The sequence below is a fragment of the Protopterus annectens genome, chromosome 8.part0, assembly GCF_019279795.1.
Source record: "Protopterus annectens isolate FY-2018-M chromosome 8.part0, PAN1.0, whole genome shotgun sequence".
Lineage (NCBI taxonomy): Eukaryota > Metazoa > Chordata > Ceratodontiformes > Protopteridae > Protopterus > Protopterus annectens.
In genome coordinates, this window is record NC_056741.1 from 1,380,768,930 (window position 1) to 1,380,781,359 (window position 12,430).

Sequence of the window (12,430 nt, forward strand, 5' to 3'; positions counted from 1 at the left end):
ACAGAACAGCCAAAATATATTTGGTCATATTGGTCTGACAATTCACAGCCGGAAAAGCCAGAGTAGCAGAAGTATAAACTTTCTTACCCAACCTCTCCATGGTTCTGCTGTCATCGTCAGTGGGAAGCAGCTCTGTAGAATGTAAACGTTTTGATGGCTTGTCAGAGGAACAGGGATCAGCACAGGGAAACTTATGAAGAAACTTGCAATCATCAGGTACCTTGTCAAACCTACCAGTTTTTTTGGGAGTAGGGGGCATGGAATCAGGAGCCGAAAAAGCATTCAACAAGGCAACAAGGACAGGAGGGGAAGCAGAAGGCCTAGGAGGGTCCATTTGCAGGAGCTCATAGTACCTGAGTACAACCCCATTTGAAAAATTCCATCATTTTGGACATTGTATCACCAAAGGGAATCTCCAAAGGAAATCTCAAAGATAGAGTCAGGACTAATAGACTCACCTTCTTCAGAACCATAACCTAAGGGAGAAGGAATCTGGGAAGAATAAGTCAGAGATTCCTCATAAGAATCTATGTCCTCATCTGAGGAATTTTGCTCCCTAGGCCTCATAAGAGGGGTAGAAGACCAAGGAGAAGCAGGAGCATAAATCCCTGAGGGGGTTTCTAAGCCATAAAGAGCATTAAAGAAACCCTGAGTGAAGTTCCGTCATTCACTTGGAGGGTCTTTAGGGGCATGAGAAAGATGCTTAGTTTTCTGCTTCTTTTTCAGGTGTCATCAGCCTTATAGATATTAGGAGGCTCAGAACCCTGACGAAGCTCAATAAGTGTAGTTGGAATTTCTTCCCTCACTAAAATTTGAGGAACATCCCTAAGCCCTTCAGAAAAAATCAGCCACAGTTCCCCCTATACATACAAAGCATATGTCTGCAAGGACATGCAGGAAGCCAGATCCATGCCGGCCTCTGGAGTGGTCATGGCAGAGAAATCTGACAAAGTGACAGGATGGTCCTCTAGGCTTTCACTAGCCTCAGCAGCAGCAGTGATGTCTGGTGGAGGCAGCACAGCAGAAGAATCAGACCTTGCTTTCTTGGCCTTCTTCATAGACAGCTGTCCCTTGAGCAGGTCCTTCCATAGTGTCTTTAGTGAGAAACTTAAGACGCTGGTTTTCTAAATAATCAGCTAGGGAAGACAACTGATTACGCAATGTCTTAGGTATGAAAGCTTGATGAATAACACAAGTAGTATAGTCGTGAGAAGCACCTAAGCAAAATAAACACAACTCATAGTGGTCTTTGTGGGGGAATTTGTCTCCCACACTGGCATTTCTCCTTACTGGATGACAAGAAACCAACAAGACAACAAAGTGAAATAACAAAGATAAGGAAGCAAAAAACCCCAATGGGGCACTTTTCTGAAATGGCTAGATAACCAGCAGATGAACGAGCATTTGGACAGGTGGCAAAGAAGTTCTGAGGATGGTATGTCAGGACATCACCTTTATGTCCAACACCATGTGCAGGGAGCATATGTGTGGCATATGGTGTACCCATTACAACCTAAAGGCTTTGGTATAGTGGCCAGACATTGGACTGCCCTTGGCAGCAGATTCCTACTGTAGAGAATAGTACAACAGTGACATGGAAGGACATCTACTTCTTAGGACCACTCTGTCTTTATGAGAAATTAGATATGGTGGTTTGCAAGATAGTGCTTGTAGCTCTGAAATCCATCTAGTGGATGTAATTGCAACAAAAATGGTTTTCCATAACAGATACTTGAAGTCTACTGAAGCTACTAAATCAAAGTGTTTTTGGGTCAAGGCTTGAAGCATAACAGTGCTGTCCCAGTGGGGGAAGTGGATCTCCGATTGGTGGTCTGAGTGAGAAGGTACCCTTGAGGAAGGCTTTGGAGATTTTCTGAGAAGATATAGAAGTGTTGTTATGCCCTGTGCGAAAGTCTGAAATGGTAGACATCTGCACCTTGACAGTGCAGAAACTGGACCCTTTCTGGAAAAACTCTGACAAAAAAATCTAAAATCGATGGAAGGGAAGCAGAAAAGGTATCTGATCATTTCGAGGAAGCCCAAATATTTTTTTTTCCATTTGCTTTGATATATCTTTATTTTTGAGAAGCAGAAATAACATGGACCACCAACAAAGACAGCCTAGTATCTCTGGAGGAACCATGCGGTCAACTTGAGGGATTTTAGCTCCAGTAGAGACAATCCAGACAGGTGACTACATAGATCTGGATTGGAATCCAGGACCCATGGAGGATGTATCAAGCAAGACAAAAGGAAAGGGAACCAAACCTGCCATGGCCAAAATTGAGCAAGGAGGATTACTCAATGGCTGAAAATGTTTGTTGCCACAGTCTGGTTGAGAGACCACTTATAAGGCAGTAGAATTGACCTGCTAAACCTGTCCACTAACACATCTCACATTGCTAGGATGTGCGTTTCTATCAAAAAATGATGGGAAGACATCACTCATTCAAAAAATAATGATCCAGCACCAAGGAGAATAAAAATATTTAGCTTATATTGTGGCAACTCCATCATGCAAACCGGTTTCGGCTAGAACATAAGCCTTCTTCAGTGCAACAGAAAATTCACTTAGAGTACATCCTAGTGTCTGCTTATATATCACAAAATTTAAAGAGAGATGTATACCCTGGATACAAATCGAATAGAACCACCAAAACAAAATTCATTTAGACCGGGTCTGAATAGAGCTCCCAGCCACACTCTCATGGCCCCTCAGCAAAGTGGGTATTAATCATGTTCCCCCTTGTTTGCTGATGTACCAAACTACTGTCATGTTGTCTGTCCTGATGGGGATCACACCCCTGGGAGGAAGTCTTGAAAAGCCTGCAACCCTATGCAACTCTAGGAAGACTGGTCTCATCTCCAAGCTACTGATATAAAGGTTAGCCATCTAGGGGTGACCAAGAACCCTGTCCAGTCTTCCACTCGAAATGCCCCCCCCCCTACACCCTGGAAGGGAAGCGTCCTTGGTTACTATGGCCTGCGGGTTTAGTGTACAAAAGGTTTTTCCTTCTGTTACCAATGTAGAGGTTAACTACCATTTGGTATGTTCTCTACATACTTGCAAGAGACAAATCTTGAGAAGAAGGGAGTGAAGACACTGCGACCAATTAACTGAATTAGTGCACTGTAATGCTCCCATGTGGTATCTTACCAGGGGAATTAGTGTAACAGTAGAGGCCATCAAACCTAGAAGATGAAATAACCTTGCTTGAGGAAGAACCTTCTCTTATGAACTGATTGAGATGGCTGAGATCCAAAATTAGCCTGTGTCCCATGTCTGTTTTGGAATTAAAAGGAACCTGGATCAGCCTCCATAACCTAATTAGTCTCTGGGGACCTGCTGTATGACTTTTTCCTACCAATTAAAAACCTCTATTGTTTCAGATTCCAGCTGACTGGGTGGAACATCAGGAAGCTTTAGCTTCCTCTCAGGAGGATAAGAAAAGGGAATGGGATAGCCTCTGGTGATTACGCTTAATACCCAGCAAGCCAATGAAAGTATAGTTGTGTAAAATCTTACCATAACGGTAGATGTCCTTCTCTTCTATATGCTGCTGTATTCATAACATGAGGGAGTCTGCCCCTAGTTGACTCGTACGTCCGGCCATTTTACAAAATGTAGATGCTACTGTGAAGGTACGTGCGACAGCCCACATCACTCAGCATATGTTGGCCATAAACGGACATCAGGTATAAAGCGGACGTCAGCACGCACCTACCTCAGAAATGGATGCCGCCAGAAACCAGCGACTATGGAGTGAGTACTCAGGAGTCAAGCAAGCATCAGGGGGAAGGCAGGGTGGAAAACTATACAGCAGCATATAGAAGAGAAGGACATCTAAGGTTATGATAAGATTTTACACAACTCTACTATGTTCTTCTGTTCATATTCTGCTGTATCCATAACATGAGGGAGAGTGAAAAATGTCATGCTATTAAGAATTGGGTGGAGGAACAGAGACATTTTCCACAAGGCCATGAAGAATGGCCCTGCCTGGAAGCTGGGGGGGGGGTGTGTGTGTGTGAGAGGTAGACATGCTGAGATGGCAGACAGGTGTGCTTTAATTGAAGAGTATGACGAGCCAGAGTTCATCAGTTCACAGAGGTAAGACAAAACCACTGGAGGTTCTACAGTCAGTGGTTGGATATTTTGTTTTAGACACCAAAAAGAAAACCTTTTCCACTTGGATACACAGGATTTTCTGTTAGTGAGCTTTCTGGCCTCCTGCAGAAGCTGAAGCATGTCCTCGGAGTAAAGGTCCCTGAAGGGAATCAATGCCCCATCACCCACAGTGTCAGGTTCAGGGTGAATATTTGGGGGTGTAGGAGAGTTCCCTTCTCCTGTGTGAGCAGGTCCATCAGGTGAGGTAATGTGTGGTGATTGCCCTTAGCTAGATGATGTAATACAGGGAACCAATGCTACCTTGGCCAAAAGGGGGTCACCAACAAGCTATGAGGTTGTTCTCTCTGAAATTTCAGCAGAACATTTTGTGAGAGAGGGAGGGGGGAATACATAAGTGAATATCTCCTTCCAAGAGAAGGAAAGAGCAGCCACCAACCATGCCCTGGGAGATGGTATCCTGGTGCAGAAGGCTGCGAGTTGTCTGTTTATGGGGGAGGCAAAAAGTTCTAACTCAGTTATACTCCACTGATGGACCAGGTCCAGGAACACATCCCTGTTTAGCTTCCATTTGTGGGATTGAGTCATGGTCCTGCTTAGAGCATTTTCTGCAGAAGGTATGCATACGGCAGCTAGGAGGTTTACATGTCTCACGTTGGGCGCTTTCCCACATCTGTAGAGCCAGTCTGCATAAGAGGTAGGACTTCATTCCCCCATGTTTGTTGATGTACCACAGCACGGTGGTATTGTCAGTGTACCATCTCACACACCTGGAAAAATCCGATCCTTGAAGATTTGAAGGGCCAATATCAAGGCTCTCATCTCCTTGATATTGATGTGTTCCCTCTGTTGACCTAGGGACCAAGTGTCTCTCACTCTCCATTCTCCTAAGGTTGCAACCCAACCGGAGTCTGAAGCATCTGTGTACAGATCATGGTTGGGGGGAAGGGATTGCAGGGGAAGACCTAGATTGGCAGAGATCTGGGCAACCCACCAATTTACTTCCATGGAAAGGTAAGGAAGCAGGGGTACCATAAAGTCCAGAGGGTGCAGGTGTTGTTTCCAGACTAAGTACCATTGGAATTTCCCCTTGCTAAGGGTAACATAGGAATGATGGAGGCCATGAATCCCATGAGCCTCAGAAACTCCCTGGCTGACAGGGCTTTGAGAGGGAGAATCTCCTGGAAATAGGATGCGAGGGACAGAATCTTGTCTGGAGGGAGACAAACCATCAATTGTCCTGTTAAAATCCTACATCCTAAGAACACATGATCCTGAGAGGGTGTCAGGAAGGATTTGTGAAGGTTTATGGTGAGCCCCAGGAGACTCAAAGGGAGATGGTGAAGTCTAGATGTTGTTCAACCAACTGTGGGGACAATGCCTAGATGAGGATATCGTCCAGAAAGGGGATAGTGGGATCCCTTGCGTTCTTGCAAGGCAATAACTGGGGCTAGGCACTTTGTGAACACTCTTTGGGCCATAGAGAGGCCAAATGGCAAAGCACAGAACTTGAAAATGTGCAGAACTCACTGAGAAATGAAGGAATTTCCTGAAAAGAGGATGGAATGGAATATGCAAGTAGGCATCCTTTACATCTAAGGACACCATGAAGGCCTGAGGAAGGATAAGGGGGAAGGAGAGTTGGAAGGGTTAGCATCTGAAAGGAGGGGACCTTGAGAAATGTGATTACATGGGACAAATCCAAGACAGGTCTCCAGGGACCTTCTTTCCTGGGGACCAGGAACATCCAGGAGTAGAATCCTTTTCCTCTTGAATGTGGAGGTACCTCTTGAATTGCGTCTTAACAGAGAAGAGCCTACAGAACTGGGGGAAAAGAAGCCATTTGGTCTCGAGGGGTTTGAGGAATGCCTCTGAAAGTAGGTCTGGTTTCCCACACCATGAAATAATCTATTTTTATAATTTCAGGACCCACGAGTCCTGGGTAACCTGTTTCCAAGCAGGGAAGGACAGGGAGAGGTGCATGGAGAGTGGGGATCTGGGCTTAAGGCCTGGTAGTCACAGACTACCAGGCTTGGCCTGAAAAGGCTGTTTTTGAACTGTAGAGGGAGAGGACCTGAAGAGGGTCTGCTTCTGAGGATCTTTTTGCCCTTTGGGTGGCATGTGTCTGGAAGGCCTTCTCACAAAGTTAGCTTTAGCTGGACAGTTCCTCTGGCAGCAAGGAAACAGGGAGAAAAATACATGCCTGAGGTCCTGGAGCTCTTTGCCCTTCACCTGAAGTGCCTTAAGGAGTTTAGCAGCTGCTGAACCAAAGCCTTGTTTGTCCAAGAGAGCATCCATGAGTTTTGACTTAATGTCATTAGGCAGAGACTGCAGCCTAAGCCAGGAATATCTCCTGATGACAGAACCTGAGGTTACAGCCCTTGATGAAGCCTCCAATGCATTATAACTACACTTAATGGAGGGTATAGTTACTTGACTGCAGGAATTTAACAGACTAGAGACCTTAGCTTTAAAAGAGAAATCAGGAAGGTCACCCAATTGTTTAACAGCATCAGTAAAAAGGGCCAGGGAACATTTTTGGCCATATGAGTTTGGTAGTTAATGGCTCTCACAGCTAAAGTGGCAGAGGTATATACTTTTTTGCTCAGTCTTTCCATTATTCTTCTTTCCTTATCTGAGGGAAGGAGGGAAGTGGAGGGAAGAAGTTTAGAAGTTTTATCTGCAGCCACAGAAATCATGGATGGGTCTGCAGAAGGGGCCTTGAACAGAAATCTTGCATCTTCAGGGACTTTATAAAATCTGTCTGGGCATTTAGGTGCAGGGGGTTGTGACTATGGGGCTGCAGAGGCAGCCAGGAAGTCATCCATGAATGCAGGATGCACAGGAGGAACTGCAAACAGATTAGGGGACTCCCATTTGTAAGATGAGGTCATAAAACCTCTTTTGAGTCTCAGTAGCCTGACTGCAGTCCCACTTAAAGAAGTCCTTCATTTTCACTATTGTTTCCCCAAAGGTAAGGTCTTCCCCTGGGGATCCATTCCATTTGACTCCTCCTCTGAAGAAGCATACCCCAGAGGGGAGGCAATCTGGGATGTGTAAGTTAGGCATTCATCCCCTGAAGAATCCTCTTCTTCAGAGGAAATAGCTAAAACGTTGCCCTTAGAAGTAGAGAGTGAAGGGGCCTGTGCAGGGGCAAAGGCTTGGTGTAATGCAAGGAAGGCATTAAGTATGCCCGGAGTAAAGGCCTACCAGTCAGGCACCTGGGTCAGACGGTACAGACGGTTGGAGAAGGAGCAATGTGTGTTGATTTTTGCTTCTTCTTTTTTGGGAGTATCCGACAAAGGCATGTCTGTTAAACGATGCAGGAAAGGAAGGCCGAACATCGGTTTGGCACTCCACATCATCAGAGAAAACGTCTTGGCGGCCGATTTGGGAAACCCCACATGGACCCTCAAAAATAAGCCTTGTTCCCTCCCCACCACCCCGGCGGCCAAGTTGGACGTCTGCAACTCCCTCTGAGATGTGATAGCGGCTTCTTTGATGGTTTTCTCCTGGGTACCCTTCAGTGGAAGGGCAGCGGATTCCAACTCGAACTCTGGGCCTTCACCAGCCCCGAGAGGTGCGGTCGGACTACAGGGTGCAGCCATAGAATCAGGATGAGATTTCTTGGCCTTTTTTGCAGGTGGCTCTTCCAAGATTCCTGATGTCGGGTCCATGTCTTTGGCCAAGTGTTGCAAGCGCTGATTCTCCAGATACAATTTTAACATGGTAAAAAGGGTCCTAAGAGTTTTGGGAACAAAAGCTTGACAGATTTCACAAGTGGCGTGGTTGTGATCTTGGTCTAGACAGAACAGGCAGAGCTTGTGCGAGTCTTTATGTGGAATCTGCCTTTCACACCAACACTTGCCCTTTCTACCTGACATTAAACCACAACACAGTAGCAAAAAGGTAACTAAAAACCCCTATGGGGTACTTATCTGAACATGGACAAGCATCAAGTCACTTCTCCAAGCGAGCAATGACCGGAACTGGCAGTCACACAGACAACAGAAAAGTTCTGAGGTAAGTGCATGCTGACGTCCACTTTATACAGACGTACGCTGAGTGATGTGGGCCGTTGCACGTACCTTCACAGCATCAGCTAACTTTTGTAAAATGGCCGGACATACAAGTCAACCAGAGGCAGACTCCCTCATGTTATGGATACAGCAGCATATGAATAGGACAACATATACCTTGCCAAGTTTGGGGGTGGAAGGATAAGTGCACAACCTCCACCCCAAACTGCCTGCAGGGGGCATCTCCAGCAGTGTCTTGGTGATGACACTATAATTCTTCTGAACTGCATCTTTTTGCTGCTACTTTGGTTCCTAGAAAAGGCTCTCTGTAGGGTGCAGAAGCAGATTCCAACAGCAGACAGGGTTTTACAGTCTTATTCACTCTTCGTAAGAGTCTTTAACTTCTGGTCTGAAAAGAGTGGAACTATTGAATGGGGCATTAATAAATAACATCTTAAAGCTTTTCATGAAATCAGGGTGACGCATCCAGGCCTGCCAATGTCTGATGCTCTGGCTGTACCATCAGCTTCATTGGAGAACAGATGCATGGCCACATTAGAATTGGATTGCACAGTAGACAACTGGGACGCCACTATTTTTTGAACATTCATTGTAAGTTAACCACAAGGGACTTAGTAAGCTCCTCGGTCAGGTCCTTCTTAAAACGGGTCATATGTACAAGTAGTTCAGCACTCTAAGTGCAGAGGTCACTGAAGCATATGCCCACTTCCCAAATCTGTCAAGCATTCTTAACTCTGTTAGAGGGATGAAAAGAGGAACTCTCCTTAGACAGTTCCTTTTTTGTGGCCGCTGCTGCTACCAAGGCATCTACTGATGTACCTTTACTCCAGTGTTTCCTGTCCTTTGGAACTACTAAAATCCTACCTGGCTTTTTAAGAAGAAGTTCCACTACATCAGGGTCTTTCCATGCCTGCTGCTCCATAACATCTATAAGAGCATCAACAGGTGGCACCTCCTAGGATGCAGATAAACCACAACAAAAAGCTTCGAGGAACACAGATTTGGCTGGTGAAGGAGTTTCAGTGGACCAAGTCCATCACTGTTTCATCAATTCCAGAACATCACCAAAGGTGACATCTTCTGGAGGGGATCTAGGGAATCCTTCACCTTGATCCATATCTGTCTCTTCTATAACAGACTCTGGGGAAGAGTCAGACAGTTTCCATTTACAAGTTTGTTTTCTAGAACCTTGTCTAAGCAGACTCTCAGGAAACAGGTTTGAATCAGACTGGGAACTTGACTGGCAAGCATCCTCTAGGCCTAAAGGTACTGACTGTCCCTGCTGATCTGAATGAGAGGAGTTAAGTCACAGGATCCATTGGGAGTATGGACGGATCTGAGATTGAAGGCAGCACCTAACTCCTTGGTCTTGCAAGACCAGTTCAAAAGACTCAAAGACTGATACTGTGACTGGAGCCAAAAGAATGTCCTAGCTATCAGAGGATGCAGGGAACATCCCAGGCCCAATCAGGGTCAGCCCCGAGGATGACTGTGAACTAGAGCTATCAAGAATGGTAAGTCCCGAGAGGTACAGATGGCTCTGAAAACTTTGGGAGTCGACTCTACAGCTGGGACCCTGGCACCAATGCTTTGGCTCAGAGACTTGGGAGTCAATAGAGTAAGGGATTTTGTCTAAGTCAAAGTTTGTCAGGCTGTCAGTTTCAACTAATGGGTACCAGGTGGGTTCAGACCTGTGGGGATCTGAATTTGTGTCCTCAGGAATCTCATCATACAATCAATGTCCATCTTGGTAAGGCTTCTGGTGGACTAGGCCAACCTCACTTACGATGCTACCAATGGAGTTCTGGACTACTGTCTCTCTTGTAATATGGGTGAATGGAGCCTAGAACTCACTGGCTCCAGGCAGAATCTAGGCTGAGGTGAGGGAGATTGGATCTGAGTGGCTGCTGGATCTGATTTCCTCACAGTCTCTGGTGCTGGACCGAAGGATCTGATGGATCCAGAGTACTTTTCCTGGAGTTCTCAGGGCCTTTTTCTTCAGATCTCTCATTCTCTCTTGTGTTTTTTCTTTAGACTTCTCACTCTCTTTTTTTCCATTCTACCACCAAGGAAAGCTGAAGCTGTGACTGGTCTAGAAGTACTAGACATAGTAAGTTACGAGAATAGAGATCCTGTAGGAGGCCTTTTAGAATAAGTTTTTCCTTCGAGCCTTGAATGGCTCTAGTCTCAAAGGAAGCACAAATGTCACAATCTGCCTCTAAGTGGGCAGAATCTGAACAATAGACACATTGGTCTTAATGTGGAATTTTGTCTCCACAGGCTTTGCACTTTTTAAAACCTTGGGGGTTTCCTGAAATCAGAATATCAAACCACACCAACAATAAGCAGAACTAAAAAAAAAATAATTATTAAGAGCTACATGAAAATTGCTCTAAGTATCTACGTAACTATATATCTGTAAACCACTCCTACAGAACTATATTTTAATTCTAACAACGTACAAAGATTCTTATAATCTTAACAGTAAAAAGTAACCAGAACTTACAAATAACTATTTTAAGTTGTACCTAAAAACGAACACAGCACACCTATAATCTTCACACTAAAGCTATAAAAAGGGTTACAAAGGAAAACAATTCTAGCAAAAATGATGAAAGAGACTTTCACTTATCATGAAGATTCATGAAGATATACAGCTCTTAGAACACACATCTGAAAGTTCAGGCAGCAAACAAGATCTGAGGTAGTTTAGTGGAGAGGAGGGAACTATGAGTAGGGAAGGATGCAGAGCCTCAGATCAACAGCTTTACAAAAAGGCACCAATTTTGAACCCGACAACCAAAATGTTGAATCGGATGAAGACGGACATCAGATACATGCACTTACTAAAGGATGTACTGGGGACAGGACAGAGACACAGACATTTCAAAAGCCAGGCAAAGTAAACAGCAAGGACACATTTTAATAACTGGAATACAGCACTTGGTAGGGGAGTTGCAAAGTAACGATTAGTGTACCATAATTAAGGTGAGGCATGATGAGGACATTCAAAGAATAAAAGTCATTGAATGGGGCAGGCAAATGTATCCGTAAAAGATTTAGAAATGATAGAGCTTCTTTAGAGGATATCAGCCATGAACAGTAAGTAGAAAGACAAAAGCCATGAAAACCAAGTCATGTGAAGATCAATGCTGTAGAAATACCATAAGCAGGGTATGAAGGGCTACTATTAATAAACAAATATCATTAAGAAAGAACACTAGCCATAAAAAAAATATTAGTAAATATCAGTTACACTAGAGAAGAGTTCAAGTAACTTCTTACCGTCTGATATGTGATCACTAACTGTACGACTGGTAATGCATAGAAAACTGCAATGGTTGAAATGTTCCTGTAACACAAGAACATAAGTTTACTAACAAAAATTATACAAACATTACATAATCAGATCATTCATTCCTTCATTTGTTCCTTTGCTTAACTTTGTCAGGAAAGCCTGCTAACCTAAAGTACCCACTGTATTTTTGGGTAAACTCTCAACTGTTTTTTTTTTAATTACAGAGCTTTGTCAAAACATTACATAATTTCAGAATGCTTCAAAGGAACAACATAGTAACAAGAAAAATTAAAATGATTAATGAATTCACTACACTTGAGAGCAGTTCCTAAAATAAACTACACAAAACAAAATTAATGATTAATGACAAGCTCTGGATTGTTTAAAAACACAACTTAATTTACAGACATCCGAATACTTTAAACAGTAACTTATGAAGCATGAGAAATAAAAAGGGTAAAAGATTCAAACAGCAGAAAAAATGTACTTTGAAACACACCAAGCTTGATGCTAAAAATTTCAAACCTAATGAAAAACTTATCAGGTGACCATTAAAATTATTAACATTGAGAAAAATTAATGCAAACACTCAAATTTTATCAATGTGAAAATAAACAATTTTACAGAAATAAACAAAAGTCCTGTGCAATCCAAACATTACAAACTAAGCAAAATGAAATCTTCCGAATCTGAGACTGAATTTGCTTAAATGGGATCAGTGCTCTACTCCGGTTAACAAATTCAAAATAAAAATAAAAACACAAATAAATGACAGGTAGAAGGAAACGGTGCAATGCTGTGGCATCAAAAAGATACAAGCTACAAGGGATTAAATAAAAAATACAAAACCGGCCAGGTGCACTGCAACACAGCATAAATCATATCAAGCCAGGAAGAGAGAGACCATTTATACTGTGATAAGTCCAGAGAACAAAAAAGTATAGCTCCAAAATGTTAACCAGTTCA

The 12,430-nt window shown here is 43.6% G+C and overlaps 1 protein-coding gene across 1 annotated transcript in view; it reads right to left on the bottom strand.

The window, feature by feature from the left end:
• SIDT2 (SID1 transmembrane family member 2) overlaps window positions 1-12,430 on the bottom strand; it is a 1,446,738-nt gene that overhangs the window by 501,876 nt on the left and 932,432 nt on the right. The window contains exon 21 of the mRNA XM_044080965.1: window positions 11,452-11,518. Within this exon, the coding sequence (XP_043936900.1) occupies window positions 11,452-11,518 (67 nt within the window). The remainder of the gene's footprint in view (window positions 1-11,451; window positions 11,519-12,430) is intronic.